The 15654-nt window shown below is 38.0% G+C and overlaps 1 protein-coding gene across 1 annotated transcript in view; it reads left to right on the forward strand.

The window, feature by feature from the left end:
* The window catches only part of LOC127637424 (thyrotropin-releasing hormone-degrading ectoenzyme-like), a 146053-nt gene that overhangs the window by 49195 nt on the left and 81204 nt on the right, over positions 1 to 15654 (forward strand). Inside the window, exon 4 of the mRNA XM_052118466.1 lies at positions 10114 to 10268. Within this exon, the coding sequence (XP_051974426.1) occupies positions 10114 to 10268 (155 nt within the window). The remainder of the gene's footprint in view (positions 1 to 10113; positions 10269 to 15654) is intronic.

Below are 15654 nucleotides of genomic sequence, written 5' to 3' on the forward strand. Positions count from 1 at the left end.
ATTGGTGCATCCCTAACATTTAACCCTCCCAAGAAATTTTAGGAAAAACATCTGTGGCAAAGTTTATATTAAAACTGAAAGAGTATTAGAATTTGCTATGAAACTCAAACTTGTCTGTGTAATACAACTTCTGTAACATTTGTCCCAAATAGTTTTCAACTATGTAACCTTATGTATTGAAATGGTATGTTGGTTTGCAATCTTGGTGATATTTTTCAGTAATAACTTCGTAAAAAACACAATTGTAATGCAAGATTATTTTTTTTTTTAAGGCAACACCAAATGTTCCCAAGCCATTGGTAACGTAATCTTCACTAAATGTGTTGAAATGAGGTCAGACCTTTCCAGAGAATTGAGTGACGTGTGTGATATGAGAGCATCTGTTTGACCCTCTCTGGAAGCTTTTGTCTGCAGGCTCCACTGCAGCTCCATGAAGACCTGCTATCTTCTGCCTCACTGCCTGTGTTGTGTGGGAACACACCACAGGCCATTTGGTAGACCCAAAAACACTCCCTCTCTACTAATATTCAGTATTATCTGCTCCTGAGGTAATTAAAGGTTACTGTAAAATAAGGGCTGATATTTTACTCTTCACCATGAAGCATTTCAGGACATTGAGTATGAGTGTGTTCTGACACGATGAGTGCCTCTGCAGACCAGCATGCTGAGTTTCAGGGGCCGTGACCCCGTCTTGATTACTTTGTTTTACTTTGGGAGTTGGTGTAAATTATTTGACTCCATCATTTCTTATAACCTTGTAGTCAAGTGAATTATAAGGCTCAATTAGCCAACTCTGCGGGAATTATGACAAGCAACAATTTGAGTCTCTACACAGAGCGTTCTGCACAAACACCCAGTGAAAAATTACAATCAGTGCAAACTGGGCAAAATTGGTTAGATTATTGTGATAATATCCAGGTTCTTCTTAACCTATATTTTCTTTAATCTTGTAATGTATTGTATCCATTGCTGAATGATTTGTCAGTATTGTCAATGCACAATACTGTGCAATAGATGTGTTGACTTGATATGAGAAGGTGAAACTAGAGGTAGAAGTCTTTGACACATTTGTTTAAGCTAGATATGACAGAGGAAAACAAGACAGGGCCTATATCTGTACTGCAGCTGTTTTAGGTTGTGTGTCGGAACGTTTTGTGTGTTTGTTACATTTTTTGTGAGCGCATTACTGATTGGTGCACTCCTTCCGCTTTTTGTGGCACCAGATGTCTCTACATCTCCCTGGTTAAAATATAGACATGTCCTGCTCGATATCTGTCCATACCTGTCTGTCTCTATAGCCAGTGTGTGATTGCTCAGTCTGTACTGAGTCATTGTTTTCCTTAACTTTCATTCTGCTGTTGTTTATTCTCTGTTTAGGGCCAAATAACATTCAAGTTTAATTTATGTCCATTTACATTTATGCATTTAGCAGACACTTTTTTTATCCAAAGCGACTTTCAGTATACTTATTACAGGCACAATTGCCCTGGAGCAACCTGGAGTTAAGTGCCTTGCTCAAGGACACAATAGTGGTGGCTGTGGGGATTGAACCATTAACCTTCTGATTACCAGTTATGTGCTTTGGCCCACTAAGCCACCCTCGCTCTCTCGGCTTCACTGCATGCTGGGAGTGTGAGGTGTGTGCTTGCGGGAGAGCTTGTAATTACCAACCTGTCCCTTTTGAGTTTATTTTATAACGGGATTGCATCTCACCCAAGGGGAATTATCACCTCTTTCGCTCCAGAATGGGTTCAGGTGCATTCCATAGGCGGGGGCAACAAATGAAGATGTTCTGTTGGCATCTGGAGAACTGGTATGCCATGAAAATATAATCTCTGCATCTCGTATGAATAAAGCAGTTGTAAAAATGAACAACTTTTTAACAGGTTAATTGAAAGCGGCATCTGGGTTAATGAAACTCTTGTGCCGATCACACCACTGTCTGCCAACATGCCTCCATTTGTCAAAGATGACGCGGTAGTTAAGTAACTGTCTCGATTTGGTAAAATGGCAAGTGTTGTTAAGGTGATTCCGTTGGGTTGTAAATCTACGGTGCTCAAAAATGTGTTGTCTTTCAGATGACAAGTGTTCATGTTCTTGACCTCTCCCACTAAAACACTGGATGTATCATTCTGTGTGTCTCATGGAGAGAGCTCATACATGGTTTATGCCAGCACTTACAATTTGTGCTGTTTTGAGTGTGGAGACATTGGCCATAAGAGAGTTACTTGCCCTCGTAAATGAGCTGATGAGGAAGCAGGCCCGTCAGTGCCAACTGCTGCAGTTAGTGGAACGAGTGCAGAGGAGAGGCCGCTGAATAATGCAGGAGTTCTAGAGGCAGAAAGAGGAACAGAGGTGGAAAATGAAGTAGGTGAAAGTGTTGAAATAGATGTGAGCGGTTCTGAAAATTTTGACGGAAGAGATAAAGATGCTCTGTCTAATATTTGTGTTGTTACTGGGATTTGGATCATAAGAAAGTAGATGATCAAGATGGTGCTAAGATATTGATCAGGTGACAGATGAAATGGGGAAAAAGTGTCTGATTATGAGAGGTTTAGAGATGACGACTCCTGCTTTGGCATAGATATTGTTAAATCTGGTGATGTCTATTTGGTTGGGCAAATAAGCACTTTTCTGGTTGAAACTAAAGGCAAGTGTGTTGAACTTTTTCTGATTTGGAAAAGTGTGTTGTGTCTGTAATTAAAGCTCATAATGAGAGTAGTTTTGAAGTTCTGTCACAGCAAAAATGGTTCCGATTAAATAAATACTTGACAACAGCCAGACAAACAATGAGATCCGGTGAGGTAAGATGTAGATCTTCGAGAAGTAGCTCAAAATAAGTACACATTGGGGGTCTATATTTTCTTTTACTTTTTTCTTTGTCTTCCTCTTTGCTCCTTTACAATGGATGTCAAAGGATGTTAAGTGTGATCCTTAAACATAAATGGGGCTAGAGATAGAAGCAAATGGCCATTTAATAAAAGAATATTTTGATTGGAAAGAAATTCCAGTAATGTCTTTACAAGAAACACATAGCAATGGAAATAATGAAGTAGACTGGGGTAGTCTAGGTACCAACCTTAGCACAGGCATGGGAATACTTTTTTCATCTAGACTCAACTGTATTGTCTAAAAGTGATGTCGAGACGGGACGTTTACTTGATGTCTGGGTTGAGATAAGAAATAAGGTTTTTGTTTTTATGAACATGTATGCTCCTATGATACGTAGAGATTTTCTTTTTTTTCATTAACTTAAAGGTGTCATTCTTATGCGCATGAGGAATTTCTAATCATGGGAGGGGACTGGAATTGTACTTTAGATTTTATCTGTGATAGAAATGGGGAAGAACCTCATATTTTGTCTGCAACATCGTTAAAAGATGCTATTAAGCAGTTTGAACTTATTGATATTTGGAGGGAGAAAAATAAGGGAATAAAACAATACACATGGGTTAAAGTGACAGAACTACCGTGTTAGTGCAGCGTGTTTTATAGATTTTACTGTATGTAAAGAAGAAATCAGTAGCAGGGTAGAACGGACCCATATAACCACACATGTTATTTCTGATCAGCTTGTTCTGTAAACATAATCTCAACACAAACAACCCCTCGGACATTTTATTGGTGTTTCAATATTAAGTTAGACATTTCAATATTAAGTTAGACATTTTCATGAATCGATGGATAAAACTGATTATGAAAATCTTCGTCAATGTTGCAACTTTGCAAAGGTTTTGTGTTTTGATTCATGAATTCAAGCCCTACTGTATACCCAAATGGTCTATCTATGATAATTTGATTTTAATAAGAAATCTTTTTGAATTTTCAAAAGTGTATTGTTGATGTTGGTCTCATTTTCCTAGACCAAGAAAAAGCTTCCCTTACAAAAAAATATAAACTAACCGTAAACTTGCCGCTCATTATTTAACAATGCAAAATAGCTTTTTGATACACCGCAAATGTTTGCCAGAAGTTTGCTGCTCTTCACTGGTAGTGATGAACCTCTGGCAAACCTTTGGCAACAATGGCAAATTTGTGCCATGTTTGCTGTAAATTTGCCATGAACTCTCAATTTTCATAAGGGTTTTGACCGTGTAGATCACCAGTACATGTTCTGATTTTGGGGATACATTTTTTATTATGGCTAAACATTTTGTACAATGAAGCTTTGTGTATGATAAAGGTAGGGGTGGACTAAGTGTTCCAATTAACATGGACATAGGAATTACGCAGGGCTGTCCATTATCTGGCCAACTGTACATCTTCGCAATTGAACATTCATTGTGCTTGCTGAGATGTAAATTAACATAAATGGGAGCTTAAAGAAAGATATTTTTATTTTGTCAGCATATGCTGATGATACTGTTTTAGTTCAACAACCAAATGATGTAAAGCATTTGAAAAAGGCATTAGAAATGTATGAAAGAGCTTTATCAGCTCAACTTAACTGGAACAAATCTGAAGCTGTGTGGTATAATCCTAATAAGATAAATATGCATGTGTCTTTGCCTACACTTCCTAACAACATTCAGTGGGGCAGGGTTGGTTTTAAATATTTGGGAGTATATCTTGGTCAAGAGGGCTATAAAAAAAAAAATTGGGAGGGCTTGGTGGAGACAGTTTGTACTAGGTTGTTTAGTTGGAAATGGTTGCTACCCCAGTTATCATATAGGGGGAGAATACTGATTACTAACAACCTACACTGGTGGCCAAAAGTTTGGAATGATGTACAGATTTTGCTATTTCAGAAGGAAATTGGTATTTGAATTCTCCAAAGTGGCATTCAACTGATCACAAAGTATAGTCAGGACATTACTGATGTAAAAAACAACATCACTATTTGAAAGTCATTTTTGATCAAATCTAGACAGACCCCATTTCCAGCAGCCATCACTCCAACATGATTACTGAGTAATCATGCTAAATTCCTAATTTGTTGCTAGAAAATCACTCTCCATTAAATCAAACACAGTTGACAGCTATTTGGTTTATTAAATGAAGCTTAATATTGTCTTTGTGTTTGTTTTTGAGTTGCCACAGTATGCAATAGACTGGCATGTCTCAAGGGTCAATATTAGGTCAATAATGGCAAAAAAGAAACCAACTTTCTCTAGAAACTTGTCAGTCAATCATTGTTTTGAGGAATTAAGGCAATGCTTGAAATTGCCAAAAAAAAACAGAAGATTTCATACAAAGGTGTACACTAGAGTCCTCAAAGACAAAGTACAACTGGCTCTAACAAGGACAGAAAGAGATGTGGAAGATCAGATGTACAACTAAACAAGAGGATACGTACATCAGAGTCTCTAGTTTGAGAAATAGACGCCTCACATATCCTCAGCTGACAGCTTCATTGAATTCTACCCGCTCAACACCAGTTTCATGTATAACAGTAAAGAGAAGACTCTGGTGCAGGCTTTTGAAACAGAAAAACAAAAATAAAATGTTAGAGTGGGCAAAGAAACCCAGACATTGGACAACAGATATTTGGAAAAGAGTGTTATGGATCTTAACCCCGTTGAGCTTTTGTGGGATCAGCAATACAGAAAGGTGCATGAGAAGTGCACTACAAGACAGCCACATCTATGGCAAGTGCTACAGGAAGTGTGGGGTGAAAAGTCACCGGAGTATCTGGAGAAACTAACAGCTAGAATGCCAAGGATCTGCAAAGCTGTCATTGCTGCAAGTGGTGGATTTTTTTTATGAGAACTCTAGAAGAACTTAAGAATTTCTTTTCAAATTGTAATAGTAATTTATCACGTGATTTTCAATGACCTGACTATACATTGTGGACTATACATGCAAAATCTGTACATTATTCAAAAGTTTTGGCTGCCAGTGTAATTGTCTCTAGACTTTAGCACAAGTTTGTGGTTTTGGACTCACCAATGATTTTGATCAAATTTAAAACAAAAAAAATGCAAATGACAGCGGTCCTCTATCTGCAAGTGAATGAGGGTGAACAAGAGCTGATAGACATTGGATCTAGGCTGGCTCCTTTTCGTCTTCAGGCTGTACAACATCTTCTATACCACCAACATATATGGTGGATGGACGTTATGTGTGCTCTTTTATGCAAAACTGGATGTATGGGCTTGGACAAATGGTTATTTAACATGTCCTTAAAGAAAATACCTCTAGGTGGACTTACTATGTTTTATCCTAATGTTCTGGATTTTTGGCAAATGTTCTCAGTCTTAGAGGAAAAAACCTGGACTATGGTTGTTTGAGGAATTTTTATTTTCCAATCCACTTTTCTCTGTTTGTTCTTTATGCTCTGATACCATTTTGTCTAGCTTGATAACTGCTCAGATATCTACAATACGGGATTTGAGAAAAGGATGTGAATGGATGGAAGCAGAAGCATTTGCAGGAAAAGTGGGCTTCAAGACCTGGGGTCAGCCTCTTCCCCGAAAGGAAGCCGGCAGTCCCTGTACAAAAGACCCACTGAAAGAAGAGTGGGAGGCCTCCAATGGAGAGCTGTACATGGGGTACTAGCTACAAACAGACACATTGCATGGCTGGAACCTTTAGTTAGGGAAGGCTGAATGTTCTCATTTGGAAAATGTTCTGCAGTTGGTGAATAAATGGGGTCTGAGCTTAATGGGTCACTTTAACTTACCAGTATGTATTTATGGACCAAAATATTTAGTAGAAAATAAGAATAAAGTAATAATTCAAAAACAATTTATGGAACAGACAAATTGGCAATTTGGTGTACTAGAACAAATAGGGTGGAAAGAAGTGGAGGAATTAATCCTCTCTTGATTGTAAAATGTATGGTAAAATAAAGACTAATAAAAACTAAGACTGTGGAATATGCTTATTATAGCCTAACAAGTAATGTTATTTATTTTATTATTATTTTTTTTTATGAAGGTTTTAAATTAATATATATTTATATGAAGGTATGGATAGATGTAAATAAGATTTATAGTTTATTAACCCTGTTGTTTATGCTCTATGATGATGTAGATTTTTTGTATGTGTGTGTTTTTGTTGAATTGTATTAATAAAGTAGAACTAAAAGTCTCTCTCTCTCAAAGCATTGGTTTTGTAATTGCAGTATGAGTCTGTATAAAAGCTCAATTAAAACATCATCAAGCCTTTCAATCATACAGCACATTAGCAGTGGCTAATTAAACCTGCACTGTCTGATTCTTTTAATAGAGCAGCTCCTTTTGTGTCTCTTTTTCTTCATCTCTTGAATGAACTCAAAAGCCTCCTGTCCTTAAAGATGACACCTTAATTGTTGACAAGTGTGTGTGTGTGACTGTACAATCCTATAACCGTCTCCTCATTATCAGCGGTGTGTAACTACTGTTCTCTTTTAAAGCTGCCTGACACTGTTGTCTCCTCCCCGCCACAGCTCTGCAGCTTATCAGTCACCATGACAATTGCAATATCCCTTTCAGAACTCTGCAGCTGCATTCAGCCTAACTCAATACATGCAAATAAGATTCACACATTCAGCCCAACTGATAATCATGTTACAGCTTTAAAAAGTTCCTCTTCCTCATTGGCTCATTATACAATCTGGATTAAACAGCACCATAGGTTTATCTGCTTCTGTTCTCATGGACATTGGAATTCTTCCTGTGAAAGGACTGATGAGGTTTAAAACTGGTTATTCACCATCTGCTGTCTTGCTGATGCATTGACTTGAGTAAAGTAACTGTTTTAAACATGTTTGGAGATAAATGTGATCACTGGAACTGTGTATTCTCTCTCTGCTTGAAACTGGTGACTGGTTTTGGGTTAGAAATTCAATTATATTTAATTATACAAATTATATGACATACAGTATGTCTGATTATGGACTAATCCTCATAATTTGATATCTGGAATTAAAGCTTTTTGTCTGTAATACACTGTTATCTTGTACAAAACTGATTTTGTCTGGTTTAAGTGATAACATCAAATTAGCAAGACGCTTAACATGCTGTGGTAATGCGATACAGATATGATTTTATTTTTTATTTTTTTCATTTTTGAAACTTCTGTTCCTTCTGTAGTGAGAATCAACAACTGAAATGAACTGAGCCTCACACAAGACACCAAAGTATGTGGTGATTTTTATCACACATCACATAAGGTGTATGTGTGTGTGATTTATTAATATCAGATGTCCCCTCCATCCATCCTCAGGGCACCAGCTAAGGAGTTTCACCTTAACAGTAAAAGAATGATCCAAATGGACTATTCAATACATTGAAATTATGAAAATTGGAGGGAGTTGTTCATTTTAATAATCTGAAGGATTTGTGAGATTCCCTAACCCTTTAGAGTTGTTCTGTATCATCAACACAAGGAACACACAGTTTATTTACAAATTAGTTTTATTTACAAAAAGAATAACTAACAAAAACTACAAAGTGGTACTAATATGCTAAAAGCTCAAATAAATGAATAGGTAAATAAAGTGCATAGGATAGGAAAATGCAAGTGGTTGAATTGGCTGTAGCAATGACGAATATTACAATTATCTTAAGAAAGATAAATAGCTTTTCTCTAATAATTAATAAATAGAAAACCTTATTCCAAATTAAAGAAATAGTGCAAAGATTATTTGCAAAACATTTGATACACAGGTTATGAAATCTAAAGAACATTCGAAATAAACTGAGAGTATACATTAATGTCAAGGTCTCTAGAAAGGGGTTAAGTAGTGATATTTACGTTCTCCATGATTGATGAGTTTGGTGATGGCGACGTCTTCCACTGGGGCTCAGGGCCACATCCAGATTGCAAGGGTTCTTGCAATCTGGAATACGCAGATATTCATCTCTTCTGTCGGTGCAAGATACATCATCTGGAAAATGCAGATTCATGAAACATGAAGAGAAGGTTTGCTCAGCAGAGCTAAACCTTGTGGCTGTATTTATCTGCCTGTTATAGCGATTTCAAACTTGCCATTGCAATAGTCTCTTGTAGTGAGACTTGGTACTTGGTCGATATTCTACTGTCTCGTATAGGCACTGAAAACATTGGGTGATCTGTTATCCTCTCTCTCTCTCTCTCTGTGAAGCGGAGACATAGCATGTTGGATTGTTTTTTATTCTGTTACATCTGCCAATCAGGCTAAAGATTCAGAATGTAGATTATCATTCTGTTATTGCTCCTGAACTCGAACAGCCGAGAACTCAGAAAGGAGAACTGTTATAGAACTGTATCCTGTTAACGACCCTCTGGACGGGGACTTGTGGTCATCCAGAGGATAGTTTTATACCTTCCTGTTGAGGAGGAAATATCAGTTTGATGCCATCCTGTTTCAGGGTTATGACTGGCTGCTGACATTAAAGTGGGCCCACACTGTGTAACTCATTTGCAAAGTCTAAGGTTCAGAGTTAAAACAGTGTCTTTAAAGTTTTATCTATGCATTGTTCCTTTTCCAAACATCTTAAAAATACTCTTGGCATTTTTCTGAAGATATAGAGACCAAACATGATTGCAATAATTTATACCACCATAATTCAGTTTGTGTGAACTATTGTGCTAATTGAACAACTGCAATTTACATAAACAGTTCTGTGAACAAACATTGAGTGGCTGTGTTGCAGTTGGTGCCCATGTTAGGAGTAAAAGTTTGTGTAAAGATTTGTCTTTGTGGCTTCTTTGTTTCAGCTTTTTCCACATGGTAAGTTGATGCTGCTTCAAGAGGTCTTGAATAATTTTTATGGTCCTACTCACCGTGGTCTTGGGTCAAACCTTAGGATGGGAGGTTACAGGGGTTGCAAAGAAACCACTCAAGAACCAATGAGAAGTATTTTCTAATGTATTGGAAGATCTTTCCTGCCTTGTGATGGGTGTCTGGCAGTTGTCAGAGCAGCTTATTTGTTGGCTATGCTTGGCATTTGTTTGTGTTGGTCCTGCCATGATCCAAACAAAATGGAGCCACTCTTCTTTGCCTTGAGAGTTAGGGAGGGGCTCTGCCATATACTGGCTCCTGGAATGTCATCTGTTCCGATTGATCACCATACTTTAGAGGCTCTGACATTTTAAAAACCTATGAAAAGGCTGTTTATATTTAAATTCTCAAGATAGTTTTGATGGTCTCAAGACAATGTGGACAATCCTGGTATATTGACCTCTGACCTTGCTCTGTGTGTGCAGATCTTCTGGCTGTGCCAAAGCATCCATTTGCAGCCATGGAGAACTGGGGTCTGAGTGTGTTTGTGGAGCAGAAGATCTTGCTGGATCCTGACGTCTCCTCCTTCTCCTATCAGATGGAGCTCACCATGGTGGTGGTACATGAGATCTGTCACCAGGTAAAACATCCTTTCTGTTATGAAGACATTCAGACTTCTGTTTTATAGCAGCAGTATCATTTAGATCTTTTAATTATAAATCACAAAGGTCTAATTTTGTTCAAACATGTCAGTAGATCAGGGTCACTTATGAAATCTTCTGTCACTCACTCGACGTTGTGTTGATGTAGCGACACTAGGGTCACTCTTTGGAGCCCCAAAACACCTTCAAATCTTTGAGAAAAGGCCAATGAAAATTGTTGAGTGAAATTTGCAAGACAATCCCCCAGACATATGGGTATAAAAAGGAGCTGGAATGCAGGATTCATTAAGATTTTTTCTTTGGAGCCGTGCGGATGTGTATCATCGAGCAGAAACCACTTCTGTTCCAATTCACCTCTAAAGACGCATTTGCTGTTGCTTTCTCTCCATCTGCATGCTTAGTGCAGAGCAATGCCCCTGGGCTCTTCAACAGTGCTAAACGAGTGTATTCATCTTCTAAAGAGTATATTTCCTCTATTAGAGCAAACACATTGACGTGAACGTCTTTTTAAAGATTCCTTTCCATCTCTGTGTAGTTCCTAGGTGTGGTCATTACCTCTCCGCCTCTGACGGCCACGATCGCTGCCTTATGTGTCTGGGCCATAATCACATTGAGGAAACATTTGTGGATGGTTCATATTCTCATTGCATTCCCTTTCCGCTGTCCGCAAAAGCAGGCAAAGACCTGCTCAGAGCATCTAGAGCTCTGCGTGCGATCCAAATAGATGTGCAAAGCACACACAGCAACGATAAGGCTATCCCCTCTGCTGGTCCTTCTACCTATGGGCATGAGGCTGCTTGGTTGATGCTGAAGGCGATTCGGGGGCTTCTATGGAATCCCCTACAGACCACTCATTCCACGCTCGTTTGCTCCCATCCAGTTCTGGAATGAGACAGGCAGCTTGTCTCAGTGCCAGCCAAATGTCTCTTTTGGAGATCGCAGGTTTGATTGGATGTCAATTGCTTCATCGGAGAGCGCCTTGGTGATGTCAGACGCCGAGCACTTGACCGGGCTGGCGCCTTAGGGTGTGACGACCAAGTCTGAAGCAGATGCGGTGCTGACAGCCATGCTTGCCCGGGCCACTTGACAACTGGTTCTTGGGAGTCACCCTCGTGGCACTGTATTGATATAAAAAGCCGTCAAAAGCCTCCCCTTCAAAGGGCAGGACCTATCATGTGCCACTTCCATGTAAAGCCCTTGCCCATGTGAGGTATTTGCCACATGTTAACCCCCTTAGGGGCAGGGTGTGGTCTACGTGGGTTTTTTGTTCTCCCTGAAAGAATAGGAGAGGAAAAGAACACCTTCCCCAGTGCATTTAATGAGCATTAATAGGCATCAGCCAAATCTAATACTCTGCCAAGAGAAAATGCTGCAGCTGGCACGGCCTGCTCCCATACTAGATACAGCACAAAACCTGAATGAATCCTGCATTCCACTCTGCAATTTTCATTGGCCTTTTCTCAAAGATTTTAAGGTGTTTTGGGGCCCCAAGAGTGACCCCCAGTGTTTCTACATCGACACCGTCTTTTAATGAATTGTATTGAACCAAAAACGGTCAACAAATCTAATTATCCTTTATTAATATTCTACTAATAGTCTTCAGCACTGCAGCATGTTAAAGTATCATAAGCTTTTCCCCACAAATTACCTCAAATTATATCTATCATACTGCAAACTACTGAGCACTTTTTATTGAGCTATTCAAAAAAGAACAATACTAGCCTAATAATAATAGTTTCAATAATGGCGGTATGTCATTGTAATGTGTGGTCATCACTCACTTTTATTCATAATTCATCTGGCCCCTTTTCTTGTTGAACAAGATTGATGATAGAAATGAATGACATGCAGCTCCTCCCATCACTCACCCGCATTCATGATGACTGATTCATTAATGTCAGTTGTGAGCAAGTTTACCAGTAAATTCAGTTCGTTCACGTCACAAATGAAATTACCGACTAGACAAATATAATTTGCATGTATACAAAAGAACGAAGACACTTTAAAAATAGAGTTTAAACACCATAACTGTTTTCACCACAAATGGCAGGTCTTATTTTCGCTATATTTTGTCAAATGCTGGGTTTAATTATTACCAAGGCAAAGAAAAATATCTTACACTGTGCATCAAAGCACAACATCTTCATTCATAATTCATGTCATTTTTACTTTACATCTTCAGTAATTTTTATACTTTCATAAATTGGGGATTATATTTTGTGTATACCTATAAACTTTTTTAAGTGCATTTCACCCGTCTCTCCTTTTTTAACGTGACTGACTCAAATGCCAAACTGAATGAAAGACGCGGAAAATCTTGTTCAGTCTTTCAGCGGATCTTCGTTCACGAGTCATTTGCGAATGAGATCACTACTATATTCATTTAATTCACGAACCACCTCTCATTTCATTCAGACTGAAATGACTGACTAGTTTAGTGAGGTGGCGTATTCGTTCAGCGGGTCAAACCACTTGTACATCATTATGAAATGATGTTCATAAAGAGAATTTTAACTCCACTTAATGCATAATTTTAATGAATTGTAAAGGAGAGAATATTCCATGCATACCCTTATTTTTTAGCAGCTTTTGTTTCCAGATCTTATGTCGCTGAGAGTCTTGTATTTACATTTCTTTTGTCCTGTTCTATTATTTATGAGCTTGTTCTGCACTCACCAGTATTGTTCTTGTTCAGTAGTCTTCCTCATGTATTGCTGAATCTCAGCTCTGCATTGTGTTATAGCTGGTATGCATTGATTAAAAAGCTCAATCAGGGTGAAATAGTGTGTGCAGTCCACTGCAACAGTTCTTTTGCTTTTAATTTTCTATTCATTTCTTTTTTTGTTTTGTGTTGAAAACAATCCCGTCCCTCAAATTCTCATTTCTGCAGCAGATAAAACAGCTCTGTCTGAACTCAGTCAGATTTATACAGTAGAAAAACTCACAGGAAGATGACAGGAAGCATCAAATCATTATATTTTTAGTACGGAAATGTACGAGGGTAGCTCGGATCATGCTGTTCTCATGCCATGTTCCTGATTTGTAAGTCATTTTGAATAAAAGCATCTGCTAAAATTAAATGTATGAAAGCCTTGTTTTATTATCAATAATACTTGATAGAAGGAACAGTGGAGGTTTGGAATGGTTATATTTACCAGTATCACTTTTTACAGCCAGATTACTGAAATATGTCCAAATTGTCCTGCAGTACAAATTAGGGATGCACCGAAATTGTGGTCCGATACTGCACTCATGTACTTGTCGTCATACTCCTAAAAATGCTCAGGTACCAAAAACCAATACCATCTGACATCCGAATGTCATTATGTAAACATTCAGCGCACAGATTAAAATCATGTAATGTCCTAGCTGATTATTTAACAGCAAAAGCAGTATTTAATAAGATAAATAGATAGTTTTAACGTGCAGAGTTTTAAATGTGAATGTTTGTGAATTGTGAACACAAACTGCTCATACCTTTAGAGATCTTTGGCTCATACTCTGAAAACCCTATTATAAGCATTGCATGTAGTTTGTATCAGATGACAGCGCTAATTCACTTTCTAGCACAAGTCATATACAGACTACATATTTACCGATATGTATTTATATAGCAGCCTTTTGCGGTTTAATAATCACTGTGATTCATGTAGGGACTGGCTTTTCCGGATTGGGAATCTATCATGATTATGTCAGGGCTCCTTGGTCTAACAACACAGAACACTTCAAAATAAAAGCTCCGCCAAAATAAAAGCTCAATTTAAATGAAAAAAGTATGACAGAAATGGATCACTACATATAGTTATGTAAATTTCACTGTTATACTACTACTACTACCACTACCGCTACCACTACTACTACTACTACTACTAATAATAATAATAAATCAATAGTAACTGTATTATATTTAAGCAAGATCGCACATCTGTGATGCTCTATTATACAGCACTTTATTTGACCAAAAATAACTTGTATTTAGGATTGTGCTTATAAGAAAATAGAATCGGGACGTCCCTAGTACAAATACACCGATTTCACCACAACATCCAGCACTGTAATTTACTGTTCACAACATACTGTACAGTTAAAGAAAAAATAAATCACTAATCTGCACTTAACCCTTCATACATATTTCAAAGCTCGATCTTAACAGCACACAGATTTGTGTCATAACAACTGTGAAGCTAAACACAAAGGAAAAGCGCTCTCCAAAATGGCTAATTTTAATGTCATATAACAGCAGATTGTTGGTAAATTTGCCCCCCCACCAACAGTATGGCTGATATGTCACATTCACTCAATCACTCTTCATTTCTCGTCTCATTTCAGGCTCTCAGAATAAAATAATTGGGCGGCACTTGCACACTCCTCCATATGCAGTTATTCAGCCAATCACACGATGAGTCTATTAGAGGCTGATACAGCTGATGTTGAGTTTTCTTATTTTCTCTCAGATAGTCTTGAGGAAAGAAGACACTCTGAGTCCTCTAACTGTGAATCAGTTTGAGAGTGAACCTTCATTTATGATACATCACATATTGCATTAACCACATAGTTACACATGAAATATGAAGATAAATAGCTGAGCTCGTCGGTCATGTCTAATGTCTAAATGACTCATTACTGTCGGCTGCTCTTGTATTCTCTGCACATTTATATCAACACGCTCCTCATTTATCAAAGACAGTGTCTGAAAACACTTATGAAATAGGGGATTTCACACTGTCCATCTGAATGCAGACAAATAAATCAATGTTTTGTCAAATTATCGTATTATGGTTTGTGGCAGCTTCTGATTCCAGATCACTTATAATAGCAACGTAAGGAATGAACAACAAGTTTGTTCCATCTTTAACATCTGCCAGCTGTTTTGTGCTGTTTTTCTTTACAGATTCTCTAAATGTATGTCAGAGGTGTGTGAGCTATGTTTTATTTTCATGTAAAGTCATGTGACAGCATTCATTGTCGCATATAGATCATCTCAATGGTGTTCCACAAGACATGCACCTTCAACTTTCACTGTCTCTTCTATCTGTGCGGGTGCGTGAATCATAGATGAATATTCTCCATTATACTGTTTGAGAGTGTTTGAGCTGCTATAATGAGGTCATGTTCCCATCAGATGAAAGAGTTTTGACTTTTGCTGAGGTTTGTATGCGCTGACATAGAGATCTAGCGCTCCATATCACATAGGTGTAAAAAAACACAACCCTGAACCAGATGGTATTCACAGATTGAAATATTGCATCTTTTCCATTTAATAGCTCTGCATTCAATGACAGGAGTCGTTGGGACACTTCCTTGTATTCAGGTAGGGCATTCCGATATATAAACTATAGGGATGTGCCTGAAGCTGAATACTTT

The sequence above is a fragment of the Xyrauchen texanus genome, chromosome 45 (genome assembly GCF_025860055.1).
Source record: "Xyrauchen texanus isolate HMW12.3.18 chromosome 45, RBS_HiC_50CHRs, whole genome shotgun sequence".
Taxonomy (NCBI): domain Eukaryota; kingdom Metazoa; phylum Chordata; class Actinopteri; order Cypriniformes; family Catostomidae; genus Xyrauchen; species Xyrauchen texanus.